The sequence below is a fragment of the Anolis sagrei genome, chromosome 1 (genome assembly GCF_037176765.1).
Source record: "Anolis sagrei isolate rAnoSag1 chromosome 1, rAnoSag1.mat, whole genome shotgun sequence".
Lineage (NCBI taxonomy): Eukaryota > Metazoa > Chordata > Lepidosauria > Squamata > Dactyloidae > Anolis > Anolis sagrei.
In genome coordinates, this window is record NC_090021.1 from 336934479 (window position 1) to 336952464 (window position 17986).

General features: G+C 43.2%; 2 protein-coding genes across 4 annotated transcripts in view; one reads left to right on the plus strand and one right to left on the minus strand.

Annotated features, from left to right (window-relative positions):
- The window catches only part of DLGAP5 (DLG associated protein 5), a 39582-nt gene extending 26858 nt beyond the window's left edge, over positions 1 to 12724 (plus strand). For all 3 annotated transcript variants that reach the window (XM_067463095.1, XM_067463096.1, XM_067463097.1), the window contains 5 exons: positions 2481 to 2691; positions 5355 to 5418; positions 7490 to 7730; positions 8772 to 8833; positions 12343 to 12724. In XM_067463095.1, the coding sequence (XP_067319196.1) occupies positions 2481 to 2691; positions 5355 to 5418; positions 7490 to 7730; positions 8772 to 8833; positions 12343 to 12468 (704 nt within the window). In that variant the 3' untranslated portion in view covers positions 12469 to 12724. The remainder of the gene's footprint in view (positions 1 to 2480; positions 2692 to 5354; positions 5419 to 7489; positions 7731 to 8771; positions 8834 to 12342) is intronic.
- Positions 12725 to 15997: 3273 nt separating this feature from the next.
- The window catches only part of LGALS3 (galectin 3), a 28137-nt gene continuing 26148 nt past the window's right edge, over positions 15998 to 17986 (minus strand). The window contains exon 6 of the mRNA XM_060753464.2: positions 15998 to 16413. Within this exon, the coding sequence (XP_060609447.2) occupies positions 16258 to 16413 (156 nt within the window). The 3' untranslated portion in view covers positions 15998 to 16257. The remainder of the gene's footprint in view (positions 16414 to 17986) is intronic.

Here is a 17986-nt window from a genome sequence, read left to right on the forward strand (position 1 = left end):
TGAGGATGCTTGCCATAGATGCAGGCGAAATGTCAGGAGAGAATGCCTCTAGAACATGGCCATACAGCCCGAAAAAACCTACAACAACCCAGTGATTCCAGCCATGAAAGCCTTCGACAATACATGGGATAGAAATACGAATTTGCCCTGAGGTAATTGGAAACAGATAGAATTCCAAAATATTCCTTTTAGGTGGATTATAGGTTCTAGAATCCCATAACTATCAGAGATGGCTATGCTGGTTCTGAGATTTGTAGTTCAAAACCAAAACTTTGCTGTTCTCTGGGAACCAGGTAGTGAGAACTTCTCTATAGGAAAGAAAGTGCCAGTAGGCTAATTTCAAAACTCTTTTGATCGAGGGTTTCCATTGTGCGTTCTTGGTCGGGTGTTGCATTGAACTCCCTCTTCTCTGTACATGTACTATTCCACTTCTGATATTTTGGGCCCAAATCTTTTTGATAACTTATGTTCGTATAACCCTGTTAGTATAACACTAGAATAGCTACTTTCCTGGCATTGTCAAAGAGGAATCTGGGGCTTTCTTCTGCATTAGCAACCAAATTATTTCTGAATATACAAACATTAAAAACACTCCTCTGGAGATCTCTATGGCTGGAAGTTCACCAAAAGATTTCAGTTCTGGAGAAGCTAAAGAGATTAAATCATCAAACACAATGTAACACAGTTTTTGTTCCTGGATTATCACTGTCACTTCCTATCATAAAAACATGGGAAAATTTGGGTTACTGTGAGTTTTCTGGGTTGTATAGCCATGTCCCAGAAGCATTCTCTCCTGATGTTTTGCCCTCAGGTTGTGAGGTATATTGGAAACTAGCCAAGGGAGGTTTATATATCTGTGGAAGGTCCAGAGTGAGAGAAAGAACTGTCTTTTGGAGTCAAATGTGAATGTTGTAATTGCATTTAATGGCCTTGCAGCTTCAAGTCCTGGCTGATTGCTGCCTGGGGGGGTCCTTTGTTGGCCCTGATTGTTTCATGTCTGGAATTCTCCTATTTTTTAGGGTGTTGTGATTTTAGAGGGTTGGAACTAGGAAAATAGGTTTATATATCTGTGGAAAGACCAGGGTGGGACAAAGGACTCTTGTCTGTTGGAGCTAGGTGTGAATGTTTCAACTGACCGCCTTGATTAGCATTTGATAGCCTGGAAGTGCCTGGAGCAATCTTTTGTTGAGAGGTGATTAGATGCCCCGATTGCTTTCCCTCTGCTGTTTTGCTGTTTTAATTTTAGAGTTTTTTAATACTAGTAGCCAGATTTTGTTCATTTGGATGATTTCCTCCTTTCTGTTGAAATTGTCCACATGCTTGTAGATTGCTTGTCCACATGCTTGTAGATTTCTATGGCTTCTTCGTGTAGTCTGGCATGGTGGTTGTGAAAGTGGTCCAGCATTTCTGTGTTCTCAAATAATATGCTGTGTCCAGGTTGGTTCATCGGGTGCTATGCTATGGCTGACTTCTCTGTTAAATGAGTCTGCAGTGCCTTTCATGTTCCTTGATTCATGTTTGGGCAATGGTACTGCATCTGATGGTCCCTATGGAGACTTGTCCACAGCTGCATTGTATACATTAGACAACTGCAGAGGTGAGAGGATCCCTCTTGCACTTTGCTGAACATAGCATTTGTTAGAAAAAGTTTATTAAACTACAGCACATTTTGCTATAGTTTTTCAATGAATATCTCATTGAGTCTCAACCGATTCAACATAATGTAGTTTGTGGCAGCTACAGAAACAAAGTTTCTGGAGTATAACAACTCTTTTCAAAGTAAGTACCACACAATTAAACAAGAAATAACACTTTCAAACCAGGAAAATATTTTTTTCAATTTTTTTTACATAGTAAATCAGATCTACAAAAGTTAATTCCACAAATGTATAGTGGTAGTGACTGATTGTCTTATCGTTTATGCATCATACTCATTTCTTTGTAGAGACATCAATTTTATAGCAGTAGAAATCTTCCTGGCACAGTGGTCTACTACAGTTTTCTTTTATACTTTTTCCTTTTAAGTTCATGTTTTTTGGAAATACGTCAAGTTCTTCCAATGGCCATTTCCCCTGCCATCTATAGCAGTTCAGTACAGAATTCAGTTCATCTGAAATTTGCATTACACAAAGAACATCTTCCCTGTGTTCTGCTTTCCTCCCTTAGCTCAATATTGGAATCCTGAAAAAAAAAGGCAACCGCAGCTGTTTTAGACATTTGCATGAATTTGCTGTGTACTTTTTACCACGAACTCTGCAGAAGATTCTTCAGCTGTGCTTTGTTAAAAAGAAAAGTCAGTGTGTTTAGCAAGCCTTGCAAATGCTGGTTTGCTATCTGTAAATGTGATTTTTATACCTATATAGCCAGGAGTCACAAAAATTCCTGGACTAGGACACAGTGCAGTTCTTAAGAACTTGGTTTGCCTTTTGCCATGGAATAACATTGGAATTGACAGTATTTGATAACTTACTTCTCCATAGGCTGGACTCCCAAATCTGCTGGCCGGACTCCCCGACCGAGGCGAACAACTCCAAGGTCCGCCATGAAGGGCGTTCTCCAGAATTGCGCAGAAACTTGTGTTCTCAGCCGTGACACCCCGACAACAACCAAAGCCATTACTCCTCTGCCAGACCTGGATGCATGTGTGGGGCCTTGTGGAGCCAGCCTCCTTGGGTCCATTTCTGAACAAAGGTACACAGTCAGGCCAAAACCATTGTGCTAATTTTAAAAGGAAAGCCATTGTTGGGGAGATGTCTCTGAATCTTGCCCTAGTCACCCAGTGGGTTTCCTTGACTGAGTGGAATCTGAATCTTTCTTTCCAGAGTCCTGGGTTGCATCTACACTGTAAAAAAAATTCAGTTTGACACCACTTTAACTACCTGTGGAATCCTGGGAGTTGTAGTTTGGTGAGGCACCAGCACTCCAGGCAGAGGAGGAGGCCAAAAACCTTGCAAAATTACAACTCCTATGATTCCATATCATTGAGCAGTTCAAGTAGTATCCCACTGTGTTAATTCTGCAGATTCTACCCCTAGTCCACTACCCTATAACCATTACACCACATTGGCTCTCAATACTGTTGGTATTAAACCATTATGTACAATGGATTATACAAGGATGGCATCCTTGAAGTGACTGGCTTGACTCTGAGGGAGCTGGGGGAGGTGATGGCTGACAGGGAGCTCTGGCGTGGGCTGGTCCACGAGGTCACGAAGAGTTGGAAATGACTGAACGAATGAACAACAACAATGGATCGTGTAATGAACCCAACCGTTCCTTAAGAGAAATACTACTTTCATATAATTCCTCCCCTATCGCATTTCCTTCCAGCCATAACATTTGTCTTTATATTCGTTCTTCACAAGTACAGGCATGTATAGCATCACTTCTGTCTCTCCAAGTGTTGCATGGTGTTTTGGCCCAGCTATAGGAAAGATGAAGCTATACATGTTGCAAATATCTTGTTTACCTGGCAGAAATTGTGATCAATAGCAAGATACTTATCTCTGTGGGGAAGATGTTCCCAGCCAAACCGTAGCTACCTGAAACTATAATTAGGACTCAGTGCCATGAAATTATCCAATTTCCAGTCCCATCATAACATTGGAGGGACCTAGAGAGGTATTCTTTCTATCTAGAGGTCTGTGATAACCATAAAATGGGCTGGAAAATCTGGCAGATTCCTAAAGAGACCATTTTCCACAGGTGCGACTGGATGAAACTGTGTTTTGGAAAATGGCATTTATAACCTTTTAGGGAAAACACCTTTTGGAGATCATAGCTATTTAGAAAAGCATGACCTTTCAGAGAAGAGTTAAAACCCCTTTAGAGTAGAATATTCACTTGTGGCATACAACCAGATATAATTATGGAAGACAAAGGTTTCAGTTGTTAGACTGAATAACCTGCTGTCTCCTATCTGTTAGGAAAACAGAGATTTTGCCAGTCCATAAAAACAGCAAAGCTTTAGAAGTGTTTTTCAGTGCCCAAAAATATATACTCTCCATAAAACAACTTGTTTTATATCATTCACTCAAAAGACAAAAGTGAAGTAGACTTTGATTTTTAAAAAATACTTACTTGGTTTACTCACAACCTTCATGTGTTCAGCATACATAGGTACAAAACTCATCCATCCAGTTTCAGATAAGTTTGAGATAATTCTCTGTGCCATCCGGTCATGGCGTCTCTCTTATAATAAAACAACTATCAACAGGTCACATAGTCAAAAAGAGAGAGAGAGCAGGGTTGTTGTCGGGTTTTTTGGGCTGTATGACCATGTTCTAGAAGCATTATCTCCTGAGGTTTTGCCTGCATCTGTGGCAGGTATCCGAAAAATTTCAGTGGGTTAAAGCACTGAGCTGCTGAGCTTGTTGATCGAAAGGTTGCAGGTTCGATTCCGGGGAGCGGCGTGAGCCTCCGCTGTCAGCCCCAGCTTCTGCCAACCTAGCAGTTCGAAAACATGCAAATGTGGGTAGATCAATAGGTACCGCTCCGGCGGGAAAGTAACGGCGCTCCATGCAGTCATGCCGGCCACATGACCTTGGAGGTGTCTACGGACAACGCTGGCTCTTCGGCTTAGAAATGGAGATGAGCACCACACCCCAGAGTCAGACATGACTGGACTTAATGTCAGGGAACTACCTTTACCTTTACCTTACTTATTTACAGTATTTGTATACTGCTTTTCTCACCCCGAGGGGGAATCAAAGCAGTTAACACACAAGTAATGGCAAAACTTCAATGCCAGTACAAACAGTTACAATTATACACTACAATTAAACATAAATAAAATTAAAACAATACATCCATAAGCATCCATACATCGATAAGCAATAAAACAATCATTAAAACAATAAAACAGACAACAACCCAGTGATTCCGGCCATGAAAGACTTCAACAACAGAGAGAGAGAGAGAGCATGTGGTCTGCAGCTCCCTCTGCGACTTCTCAGGAACCATAGAGTAAAGGAAGCTGCATACCAGAACTTACACACAGGAAACAGTAAGCAACAGGATCATAGATAAAACACTGCTAGAGAAGGCTTGAAGAAGATGGTCATTTCCAACACTGTGGAATATGTTTCATGGTTGCAAAATTTAAAATAAATATTTAACAGAATGTATTAATATATTAATATTATTATTCCTATCCCACTTTATCTCTCTGAAAGGAGCTTTTCAGGCTAACACTAAAAACAACACAATATATCATTTCAAATCTAAAAAACATTAAAATGGGATTAGACATTGAAACTATTCAAAACAAATAGTCAAATGCACTATGTGCTAATTCATGCTGAACAGTTTGGTCTTGGGAGTGTTGCTCTAAGGCTCTTTTTCTTCCTCCCCAGTGACATTCAAGATACAGAGAAGCCATGTGTTACAACAGAAAACGTATTAGAAGAAGAAGCTACCGTAAGTCCAGTCTTGCTGTATATCCTTGCCTTCGAATACTGGTGTATTCTTGAACCATTAATGCTAGCATGATGTTCCAGAAAAGAATAGTGAGGCCTAAAACCATGCATTCAAATGCCAGGAAAGAAGGATTTGAACAAAAGCATGAGCAGGAAGTTCCTGACAGCACAAGCTTTTTTGACTGGGGACGAGAGACAGGGCTTTCTCAGTGGTGGCCTCTCGACTGTGGAACTCCCTCTCTAGGGATATTAGATTGGTGCCCTCCCTCTTGACCTTCAGAAAGAGAGTAAAAACTAGCATTTGGAAATGCAGCGGAATAAATAACTATGAAACAGGGGGAAAGGAACGCGCAATGACTAGACAATGCTGTTGGACAATGATTTTAACAGGACGACACTGCTGATGATATGGTTTTAATGGTTTTTATAACATTAGGTTGTATGTTTTTAACTGTACTTTATGAATGTGGAACAATGGCTTCAAACTACAAGAGAGGAGATTCCATCTGAACATGAGGAAGAACTTCCTGACTGGGAGAGCCGTTCAGCAGTGGAACTCTCTGCCCCGGAGTGAGGTGGAGGCTCCTTCTTTGGAAGCTTTTAAACAGGGCTGGATGGCCATCTGTCAGGGGTGATTTGAGTTCAATGTTCCTGCTTCTTGGCAGGAGGTTGGACTGGATGGCCCATGAGGTCTCTTCCAACTCTTCGATTCTATGATTCTATGTATTCTGCCAATTTCTGTAAACCATAAGGCTGAGCAAGGCGGGCTACAAATGCCGTAAAAAGGTAAAGGTTGTCCCCTGACATTAAGTCCAGTCATGTCCGACTCGGGTGTGGTGCTCATCTCTATTTCTAAGCCAGAGAGCTGACGTTGTCCATAAACACCTCCAAGGTCATGTGGCCAGCATGACTGCATGGAGCACCGTTACCTTCCTGCCGGAGCAGTACCTATTGATCTACTCACATTTGCATGTTTTCGAACTGCTAGGTTGGCAGAAGCTAGGGCTGACAGCGGAAGCTCACGTTGCTCCCCGGAATCAAACCTACGACCTTTCGGTCAAATGCCGTAAATAATAAATAAATAAACTACGTGAGAAGTTTTACAAATTCCTTTAAAAATTGATTTTTAGTATCAGTTGTTTTTAATTTTATTGTCTAAGGCTTTCATGGCTGGAATCACTGGGTTGTTGTAAGTTTTTCCATGCTGTACGACTGTGTTCCAGAAGCATTCTCTCCTGATGTTTCGCCTGCATCTATAACAGAGACCTCACAACCTCTGAGGATGCCTACCATAGATGCAGGCAAAATGTCAGGAGAGAACGCTTCTGGAACACGGCCAGACAGCTCGAAAAACTTGCAACAACACAGTTTTTAATTTTGTTTGAATGTACGTGTCTATTGTCTGTTAACGGCATTGAATTGCTGCCAATTGTAAGGCGGCTCTGAGTCCCCTTCGGGGTTGAGAAGAGCGGGATATAAATATAGTAAATAGATAATAAATAGCATCAATAGAGGGCTGTGTTACTAGAGGCTTTGAAATTATATAGTTCTATGGAATTGAATCCAAACAGACCTGTTATTTTTTTTCAATTGAATCTTGATGATTTCATGCACCAGATTAAAAGAGAGGCAGATGAAAGAGGGCAGTGGAGGAAGGGCTCTCCCTGCCATCTAACTTAGATGCCTATCTGTTTCATTGTTGAGGACTATAAACTTGTGGAGGATGTAGTTGTGTCCAAACGCTGCATTCTGGGATTTGTAGTTTGCTGAGGCACAAGTGCTTCCTGGCTTAGAATTCGCAATACTTTTTGAACTGCCAATCCCAGGATTCTATAGCCATTCTGAGTCCCTCTATGGAGGTTGAGAAGATCGGGATATAAATGTTTTAAATAAATAAATATAAATAAAGTGGGCTCATAGCACTATAACTGCACAGTGTGGTTGTCTGTTCCTGGCTTAGGTGGATTCATAGATCTGGCTGACATCTTTTCAGTAAACAACAAAGAAAAGACCCATTTCTGCTCTTTGTGGTATTTGAAATCTAGGTCTTTTTCTCTTTCTTGAATCTTTAGAACACGCCGTTAGCCATATGCGATAAGGAATCCTCAGGAGATCAGAATAATGTATTGGTTTCAGTCAACGTAGATGAAACCGTGCAAGAGTCCAACGTTCGAAAGGAAGTTTCAGAAGCTACAGAAGAGATGGAACAAAGTGATGAATCTGTGAGCGAACGATACATTTTCTGCAACTCCAAGAGAGAGTCCCAGACTGAAAGCCAACCCCTTCAGGAAGCAAAACAGAAGGATTCAGATTGTAAGTAGAATAAGCGCTTCCATTTTCTAATGTGCCAGGTTTATAACTCAAGATGTTTTGAAAGCATGTTCACTGATATGCTTGGCTGATTCTTCCTCTACTTCAGTGGTTCTCAACCTGTGGGTCCTCAGATGTTTTGGCTTCCAATTCCCAGAAATCCTAACAGCTGGTAAACTGGCTGAGATTTCAGGGAGTTGTAGGCCAAAACATCGGGAGACCCACAGGTGGAGAACCACTGCTTTAGTTTAAGTTTGACTCTGGACACTTGAGGAATTACTTTCATTACATTTGGCCCACCGCTACTATCTCCAGCTAATTCCTGTTTTTCATACATCTTTGGTACCCTCAATGAGTTTGTTGATGTTGTGTGCCTTCAAGTAATTTATGATTTATGGTGATCCTAAGGCAGGGGTCCTCAAACTTTTTAAACAGAGGGCCAGGTCACAGTCCCTCAAACTGTTGAAAAAAAAATGAAAAAAAAATTGGAAAAAAAATGAATGAATTCCTATGCACACTGCACATATCTTGTTTGTAGTGCAAAAAAACCACTTAAAAACAATACAATAATTAAAAGGAAGAACAATTTTAATAAATATAAACTTATTCATATTTCAATGGGAAGTGTGTGCCTCTTTTGGCTAATAAGATAGGATTGTTGTTGCATGCTTTCAAATCGTTTCAGACTTAGGTTGACCCTGAGCGAGGGCTGGGTAAATGACTTTGGAGGGCCGTATCTGGCCCTCAGGCCTTAGTTTGAGGACCCCTGTCCTAAGGCAACCTTATTCTGGGGCTGAGAGTATGTGGCTCACCCAAAGTCATCCAGTGGGATCATTGGCTAAGCAGGGATTTGAACCCAGGTCTCCAGAATTGTAGTCTGATGCTCAAACCGCTATGTCGTTCTGATAATGAGATAAATCACTCTAAATCACATTGTGCACAGCCCAATAACAACTCAATCTTCTACAAGCCTTCTGCATTGGAAGTTCAACCAGTCTTAAATTACAATAAGTCTCACACTGAAAACATGTCTTAATTTTCCAGCCCTCCTTCTTGATGATTTATCCTGTGAAATACCCTGTGGCAATGGAATGCCTGATTGGCAGGTACGTTTGCTTGGAATGGAGTCAGCTGGGTGGGATTTTCCTTAATTTCAGTTGCATAGCTGCATTGTTCTAGTATTTCTCATATTACTTGTATGGATTAAAAATGGGATTGGAGAAGAATCAGAATGACAGTTCCCTCCCACCTGCCTAAAATGCAGGGCAAGGTGTCATCAATCCCAGGATCCACATAATGCAAATGATACCGCACTGTCAGGACAGCTTGGGAAGGATACGTTTTTTGAGTTGCAACACTTAGTCTCACAATCGTCATGGCCACTGGTTGGGGGATTCTGGAAATGATGGACCCCAAAAGGCATTTTTTCCAAGTGCAGGAGAATTTCAAAGCCCAGGTTGGCCTCGTGACCCATCCAAGCTTGCTTTCAAAGTTCTGCAATAAAAATGATAGGAACAAAGCAATAAATAGCAGCAACGTAGGATGTGCCAGAACATGTCATCTGCAGTGAAACAAACCTTAAGTCAACACAGCAGAAGCGGATTGCATGGAAGTATTTAAAAGGAAGAATTTCAACAGAGGGAACAAGTTTTGTTCCCGGCTATATTAACACCCCACCCTCTGCTCCCAAAACAAAACACTTGCTGTTAGTCATGGTGGCTAGCCTAAAATGTGGCCATGCTGTCTGGGCCATTATGGATTTGGCGTCTCTAAAAAAGAATTTCTTCCACACTTGGCACCTGGAATCCATCATCAAAGGCCCACTCGAATCGTGAGTTCTAACTAAAGCAAGAATTGTGGACCCCACAGTGGTGCAGTGGGTTAAACTGCTGAGCTGCTGAACTTGCGATCGCAGGTTCAAATTCGGAGAGCAGCATGAGCCCCCGCTGTTAGCCCCAGCTTCTGCCAACCTAGCTGTTCGAAAACATGCAAATGTGAGCAACATCAATGATCCATACCTTGTTTTTTAACACAATCATGAGGTCAAGAGTATTGTGCTCCGAAACTCTGTCTGAATTGGGAAGTCCTGTTGTTGTTGCCAAAAGACTGAGGTTAATATGGAAAGGAGGGGGACAACTTTGAGAATGTGTTGGAGCAAGACAGGGAAAAGTGTACTCTTAATTCAGATCACTGTATACAAGAATTGATGTTGTAATACTCCTCCCAGAGAATATGGTAACTCAAGCGTTGCTTAAGTTTTGGGCAAGCTTGGGAAGTCCTTTGGGTCTCCACGAAGAGGCACCTAATTTCACAACTGGTTTGGTAGGTTTGGTTGGGCTGGTCTTCCCCAAGGCAAGGTTCTTAAGCAAGAAGAAGGCTTCTCAGGAGTGGCTCCCCGTCAAGAAACCCTTTCAGGCGTGCAATTCCACATTGCAGATGCACCAGACACCCAGGGGAGGAAGGCATGTTTTTTTAAGGGCCTGCCTTAATTCAAACCGCAACAACTTTCACTGCCATGAGGTGTGTTTCTGTATTGTGAGCCAAAATAACTAAAGCAACTGGAGGAGATGGATTCTGGTGAAATTTTTATGCATTTTTATGTGTGTGCATGCAGAGTATAGCCTGCCTGTAAAATCATAGCGCTGGGAGGGGACTCCAAGGGCCTTCCAATCCAACTCCCTTCTATCATGCCAATTCAAGCTCTCCCATCTGACCCCTATTTAAAAACCTCCAGAGAAGGAGATTTTACCACTCCAAGGCAGAGAGTTTCACTGTCAAACAGTTCTTGATGTCAGAAAGTTCTAACTATGCTTAGGTGGAACTTCCTTGTAATTTGAACTCATTGATTCATGTCATAGAATCACAAAGTTGGAAGAGACCTTGTGGGCCATCCACTCCAACCCCATTTTACCAAGAAGCAGGAAAATCACATTCAAAGCTGCCCCCACAGATGGCCACACAGCCTCTGTTTCATAGCCTCCAAAGAAGGAGTCTCCACAACACTCGGGCAGAGAGTTCCATTGCTGAACAACTCTCCATACAGTCATGTTCAGATGGAATCTCCTTTCCTGTGGTTTGAAGCCATTGCTCCATTGCGTCCTAGTTTCCAGAGCAGCAGAAAACAAGCCTGCTCCCCACACCTTATGACTTCCCCTCACATCTTGATCCCTGTCTCCTCTCAGCCTTCTCTTCTGAAGGTTAAACATGCCCAGCTCTTTAAGCCACTCCTCATAGGTCTTGTTCTCCAGGATATGGAGAACAACAGCAGAAACCAAACTCCAGATGCTACATGAAATGTTTTCAGGTATTTAAAGACGAATCACCTTTTCCAAGCTAGGCCTATCCAGCTCTCTACATCATTCCTGAAAGGGCTCAGTTTCTTACAAGGACTAACTCTGATTTTAGTCCCAGTTAGAATAGTCGGATGAAGTCATTGTTCTCATGATTGAACTCACGTGTTGGTGAAGACGTTTTATTCATTTCAATAATTGGAATTGGTTCTAGATCATTTAATATTTTGTGATAATAATGCTGATGAAATGTTTAGGAAGCAAGTAAGAATGTGGCTTGAAAAGGGACATTTCAAAATACAAATACGCCCGAATTGGAATACTGGTGGGGTTGGGGAGGATTGATTTTTTTTGTCATTTGGGAGTTGTAGTTGCTGGGATTTATAGTTCACCTACAATCAAAGAGCATTCTGAACCCCACCAAAGAGTTGGAAGAGACCTCATGGGCCATCCAGTCCTACCCCATTCTGCCAAGAAGCAGGAATATTGAATTCAAATCACCCCCGACAGATGGCCATCCAGCCTTTGTTTAAAAGCTTCCAAAGAAGGAGCCTCCACCACACTCCGGGGCAGAGAGTTCCACTGCTGAACGGCTCTCACAGTCAGGAAGTTCTTCCTCATGTTCAGATGGAATCTCCTCTCTTGTAGTTTGAAGCCATTGTTCCATTGCGTCCTAGTCTCCAGGGAAGCAGAAAGGAAGCTTGCTCCCTCCTCCCTGTGGCTTCCTCTCACATATTTATACATGGCTATCATATCCCCTCTCAGCCTTCTCTTCTTCAGGCTATGTTTTCTGATGGTCTTTGGCGACCTTCCGGACACCCCCTCGTGGACCCCCCCCCCCAGGGATCCCAACCCCAAGGTTGAGAAACACTGCTGTAGTGGGTTGGATCTGGATTGTTTTTGTTTGTTTGTTTTACGGTTTTAAAATTGTGCTTTTGCACTTTTTTGCACTTTTGTGTGGGTCCTATATCCCCATCCCCAGTGAAGTGGGGGGCTGACTCCAGCCCTGTTCCAAAGCCCTGCTCTCAGGAGATCTGGACATTTTGCTTTGGATTTTTGTGGCCACTAGGCCCATTAGGAGCCATAGACTTTTAATGTTCAGTAGACTGAATTGTGCCAATTGTGGCAGTCATGCCGGCCACATGACCTTGGAGGTGTCTACGGACAACGCTGGCTCTTCGGCTTAGAAATGGAGATGAGCACCACATCCCAGAGTCAGACATGACTGGACTTAATGTCAGGGAACTACCTTTACCTTTACCTAGACTGAATTGTGGTCCTTTTGTCCCAACTCTTACACTTGTCCCCTTTTTTCCCCCTTACAGCCAGAATTGGAGGACAGCCTTTTCTTCACTCCTCTCAGGAACAAAACAGAGCAATTGACGGCAGTCGCTGCGTGCAATGACCTGATGTCATTCTCTCCCCTAACAGTCCCAGAAGAGGGAAAATGAGGAGTTTGCTAGAGATGGACTAGTCACTAGAACTTGAGAACAACTGCACCTGGGCACTGACTTCATATTTTGTGTTTTTCTCTGTTTTTATTATATAACTTTGACTTTGATGGTTTGGATTTTAAAATAATTGTCTCATAGAGGTCTTGGACCAATGGCATGTGACAAAGAATATGGATGTGAGCATCTTAGGTGACCTGTTTCATTTTTGAAATTCAAAATCTGCAAATAAAGGATCCCAACTTGTCTTTGTTAAGGTTGTGAGAGATAGAATTTATTCAAGGTTTTAAAGATACCACTGATGTTAATAGATAGGTTTGTTGTTATACTTCAATATTCAGAGGAAATAATAAAGTTCTATTTACCAAAAATGCTCTGTCTAGTCTGCGCCACTGCCGTTTGTTCTTTTGGCATAAACATGTAATGTTGGACAAAGATGAAGAGAGATAGGACAGCAATGTACAAAAACAAAGGAGTGCTGTAAACAAGTGCCTAATCTAAATGAGGGTTGTTGTAGGTTTTTTTGGGCTGTATGGCCATAGTCTAGAGGCATTATCTCCTGACATTTCACCTGCATCTATGGCAAGCATCCTCAGATGCTTGCCATAGATGCAGGCGAAATGTCAGGAGAGAATGCCTCTAGACCATGGCCATACAGCCCAAAAATCCTACAACAACCCAGTGATTCCGGCCATGAAAGCCTTCGACAATACACTAAATGAGGGTCTTTCCAAATTAACCTTTATGGCAGGACTGATCACTCCTGTCCATCTGACTGCCCTTTTGGACGTGATCAAGTCACATTGGGTTAGCGCAGTTCTGGCACTCCATGGTGAGAGTTTGTGTATGGTGCTTCCCCTATTTAATATTGTATGATTTTTAAGAAATTGGCAATTTGAATCCAGGGAGCGGGGTGAGCTCCCACTGTTAGGCCCAGCTTCCACCATCTTAGTAGTTCAAAAACATGCAAATGTGAGTAGATCAATAGGTACCACTCCGGCAAGAAGGTAACGGCTCCATGCAGTCATGCCAGCCACATGACCTTGGAGGTGTCTACTGACAATGCTGGCTCTTCAGCTTAAAAATTGAGGTGAGCACTACCCCCCAGAGTCAGGGGAAACCTTTACCTTTACTAATTTGAAGAAATAAGGAGAAATAGAGGAAGCAGCCAGACTTTGAAGCTGCAAGGCTATTCCATGCTAATCAAGGTGGCCAGCTGTAACATCCACGCATGACTCGAGCAGACAAGAGTTCTTTCTTCCACAGGTATATAAACCTCACTTGCCTAGTTTCCAGCAGACCCCACTTCTCTGTGCCTCTTGCAAACAGTGCACCGGAGGAGTCGACAAGTCAGTTCTCATGGGAAAAGAATGCCAGCGAGTTAGATAACAACCAGGTGCAGAGGCCTTCTCTTTCTCAGCCGTCTCACACTGATAGAGAAGAGAGCTGTGATAGTCATTTAATGAGCAGGTAGGAATGCTTAGGAGCCCCCGGTGGCGCAGTGGGTTAAAGCACTGAGCTGCTGAGCTTGTTGATTGAAAGGTCGCAGGTTCGATTCCAGGGAGCGGCGTGAGCTTCCGCAGTCAGCCCTAGCTTCTGCCAACCTAGCAGTTCGAAAACATGCAAATGTGAGTAGATCAATAGGTACCGCTCCGACGGGAAGGTAACGGGGCTCCATGCAGTCATGCCGGCCACAGACCTTGGAGGTGTCTACGGACAGCGCCGGCTCTTCGGCTTAGAAATGGAGATGAGCACCACACCCCAGAGTCAGACACCACTGGACTTAATGTCAGGGGACAACCTTTACCTAGGAATGCTTAAATTGGTGGGTCAGGAGGAGTTCATGGATAGCTAGCAAGAAAGAAGCTAGGTTGGTGAAAGGTCACCGTAATGCTTTCATGTTGGCAAGAGCGTAATGTTTTCATTGGCAAAGAGTATTTAGGCATCTGGTTAACAGGGAAGGTGTCAGTTCAACGTGGCTTTTGGCATGAAAGCTTCTATGGAATAATCTTGGCTTTACAGCAGCATGCTTTAGGCTTCGTGATTCTTGGGACTTGTGTTTCACTGTTTTTACCATGGACTCTGATTTGACCATTGCTTAAAGGATTATGTTCTTACCTGAGAACCATTGAAACTGTGTTTTGCATTTAACCTTTGTCTTTGGAACTCTGCATAGCTTATTCTGTTTTGACTTGGATTTTTCCTCAATAAACTACAAAATCTACAGCTCTTGTGTGGTGGTGTTTGGGAGCAAGGTGCAGCCTACTCTGAGTTGTAACACCCACAACCTCTGAGGATGCCTGCCATAGATGTGGGCAAAACGTCTGGAACATGTTCATACAGCCCGGAAAACTCACAGCAACCCAAAGGAGAAATGATTGTCCAGAAACAGCCATTCTCGAGTCTCTTTGCTGCATTCAAATTCACCATAATCCAATACAGGATTATGTGGTGCAGCTGGCTGGGAGTCAGCGGCAGTAAGATCACTACTGACCGAAAGGTCATCAGTTCGAAGCCAGCCCAGGTTGGAGTGAGCGCCCAACCAAAATTGTGTAGTTTGTTGTCGACCTTTGCAGCCCGAAAGACAGTTGCATCTCTCATAGAATCATACAATCCTAGAGTTGGAAGAGACTTCATGGGCCATCCAGTCCAACCCCCTGCCAAGAAGCAGGAATATTGCATTCAAGGCACCCCTGACAGATGGCCATCCAGCCTCTGTTTAAAAGCTTCCAAAGAAGGAGCCTCCACCACACTCCGGGGCAGAGAGTTCCACTGCTGAACAGCTCTCACAGTCAGGAAGTTCTTCCTTATGTTCAGATGGAATCTCCTCTCTTGTAGTTTGAAGCCATTGTTCCGCGTCCAGGGAAGCAGAAAACAAGCTTGCTCCCTCCTCCCTGTGACTTCCTCTCACATATTTATACATGGCTATCATATTTTTTCTCAGCCTTCTCTTCTTCAGGCTAAACATGCCCAGCTCCTTAAGCCGCTCCTCATAGAGCTTGTTCTCCAGACCCTTGATCATTTTAGTCACCCTCCTCTGGACACATTCCAGCTTGTCAATATCTCTTTAATTGTGGTGCCTAGAATTGGACACAATATTCCAGGTGTGGTCTAACCAAAGCGGAATAGAGGAAGAGCATGACTTCCCTCGATCTGGACACTATGCTCCTATTGATGCAGGCCAAAATCCCATTGGCTTTTTTTGCCACCACATCACATTGTTGGCTCATGTTTTTAACTTGTTGTCCACAAGGTACCACTTTGTGGGGAGGCTAATTTAACTGATTTACAAGGCCATAAAAATCTCCAGGAAGTATGCAAAGAATGAGGAAGCAACAGCTCCCCTGGTGACCAGAAGCTGGAACGTTAAATAGCCTCTGAGTGTCTGTCTATATATGTTGTGTGTCTATGGCACTGAATGTTTGCCATGTACATGTACATTGTAATCGGCCCTAATACTGTAAATAAATAAATAAAATAATTAAAAGGGGCGATTTTGTTGCATATAATATAAAAAATGACATCCAGCTTTTGTTAAGCAGGTCCTACAGTTTATTTTTAATTTGACTTGCAAAGTTAACTCCAAATATTTTTCATATATATTTTTATTAAAAAGCAGCTGTTCCCACTCAGGAGAAAATGCTGTTGGAGTAAAGGCATGGACCCAATTGGATGTGGCTATGTGTTGATCTGCATCAAACAACTGAATTCAACGCATCTCCTCAAGTTGGAAGTCTCCAACAGGATTCGAATCCTGGAGCGCTCGGCTTCTGCGACTCCAAGGTCGGGTTAGATCATGGCTGGGGTGACGCTGGTGAGGGTGACGTCTCCACCAATGCACAGCTTGGTGATCTGGTTCAGCTCTTTGATACGGTGGTTGTACTGCAGCAAGTGCGCGTCGTTGACGGCGATCTTCAAATTATCCGCTTCGCACAAGATCTGGAGCTGCAAAAAGAGTGAAAAGGTTTAGATTGCCCCTTTCCGCATGGGTGGAATGGACCTTGTGGTGTCTTCCAACTTTGTCATTCTATGTATTGTCGAAGGCTTTCATGGCTGGAATCACTAGATTGTTGTGGATTTTTCCGGCTCAATGGCCATGTTCTAGAAGCATTCTCTCCTGATGTTTCGCCTGCATCTATGGCAAGCATCCTCAGAGGATGCTTGCCATAGATGCAGGCAAAACGTCAGGAGAGAATGCTTCTAGAACATGGCCATATAGCCCAAAAAATCCACAACAACCCAGTTTATCATTCTATGATTGCAATTGTTTTGAAATTTTATCATAACATTATTTCAACTGATTGTTCCTCGATCCTAGAATCATAGAATTGGAAGAGACCTCATGGACCCGTGTCGGAGTGAGCTCCCAACCAAAATTGTGTAGTTTGTTGTCGACCTTTGCAGCCCGAAAGACAGTTGCGTCTGTCATAGAATCATAGAATCCTAAAATTGGAAGAGACCTCATGGGCCATCCAGTCCATCCCCATTCTGCCAAGAAGCAGGAAAATCACATTCAAAGCACCCCTGACAGATGGCCATCCAGCCTTTGTTTAAAAGCAAAACAAGCTTGCTCCCTCGTCCCTATGACTCCCCCTCACATATTTATCCATGGCCCTCATCATATCTCCTCTCAGCCTTCTCTTCTGAAGGCTAAACAGTCCCAGCTCTTTAAGCCACTCCTCATAGGGCTTGCTCTCCAGACCCTTAATCATTTTAGTTGCCCTCTGGACACATTCCAGCTTATAGTCAACATCTCCCTTCAATTGCCGTGCCAAGAATTGGACAGTGTGATTCCAAATTGGGAGGGATAGCCAAGACTCCAGAGGACAGGAGCAGGATTCAAAACGATCTTGACAGATTAGAGAGATGATGGGCCAAAACTAACAAAATGAAGTTCAACAGGGACAAATGCAAGATACTCCACTTTGGCAGGAAAAACAAAATGCAAAGAGACAGAATGGGGGAGAATGCCTGGCTCGAGAGCAGTACGTGTGAAAAAGATCTTGGAGTCCTCGTGGACAACAAGTTAAACATGAGCCAACAATGTGATGTGGCGGCAAAAAAAGCCAATGGGATTTTGGCCTGCATCAAGAGGAGCCTAGTGTCTAGATCTAGGGAAGTAATGCTACCCCTCTATTCTGCTTTGGTTAGACCACACCTGGAATATTGTGTCCAATTCTGGGCACCACAATTGAAGAGAGATGTTGACAAACTGGAATGTGTCCAGAGGAGGGTGACTCAAATGATCAAGGGTCTGGAGAACAAGCCCTATGAGGAGCGGCTTAAGGAGCTGGGCATGTTTAGCCTGAAGAAGAGAAGGATGAGAGGAGACATGATAGCCATGTGTAAATACGTGAGAGGAAGCCACAGGGAGGAGGAGGGAGCAAGCTTGTTTTCTGCTTCCCTGGAGACTAGGACACGAAACAATGGCTTCAAACTACAGGAGAGCAGATTCCATCTGAACATGAGGAGGAACTTCCTGACTGTGAGAGCCGTTCAGCAGTGGAACTCTCTGCCC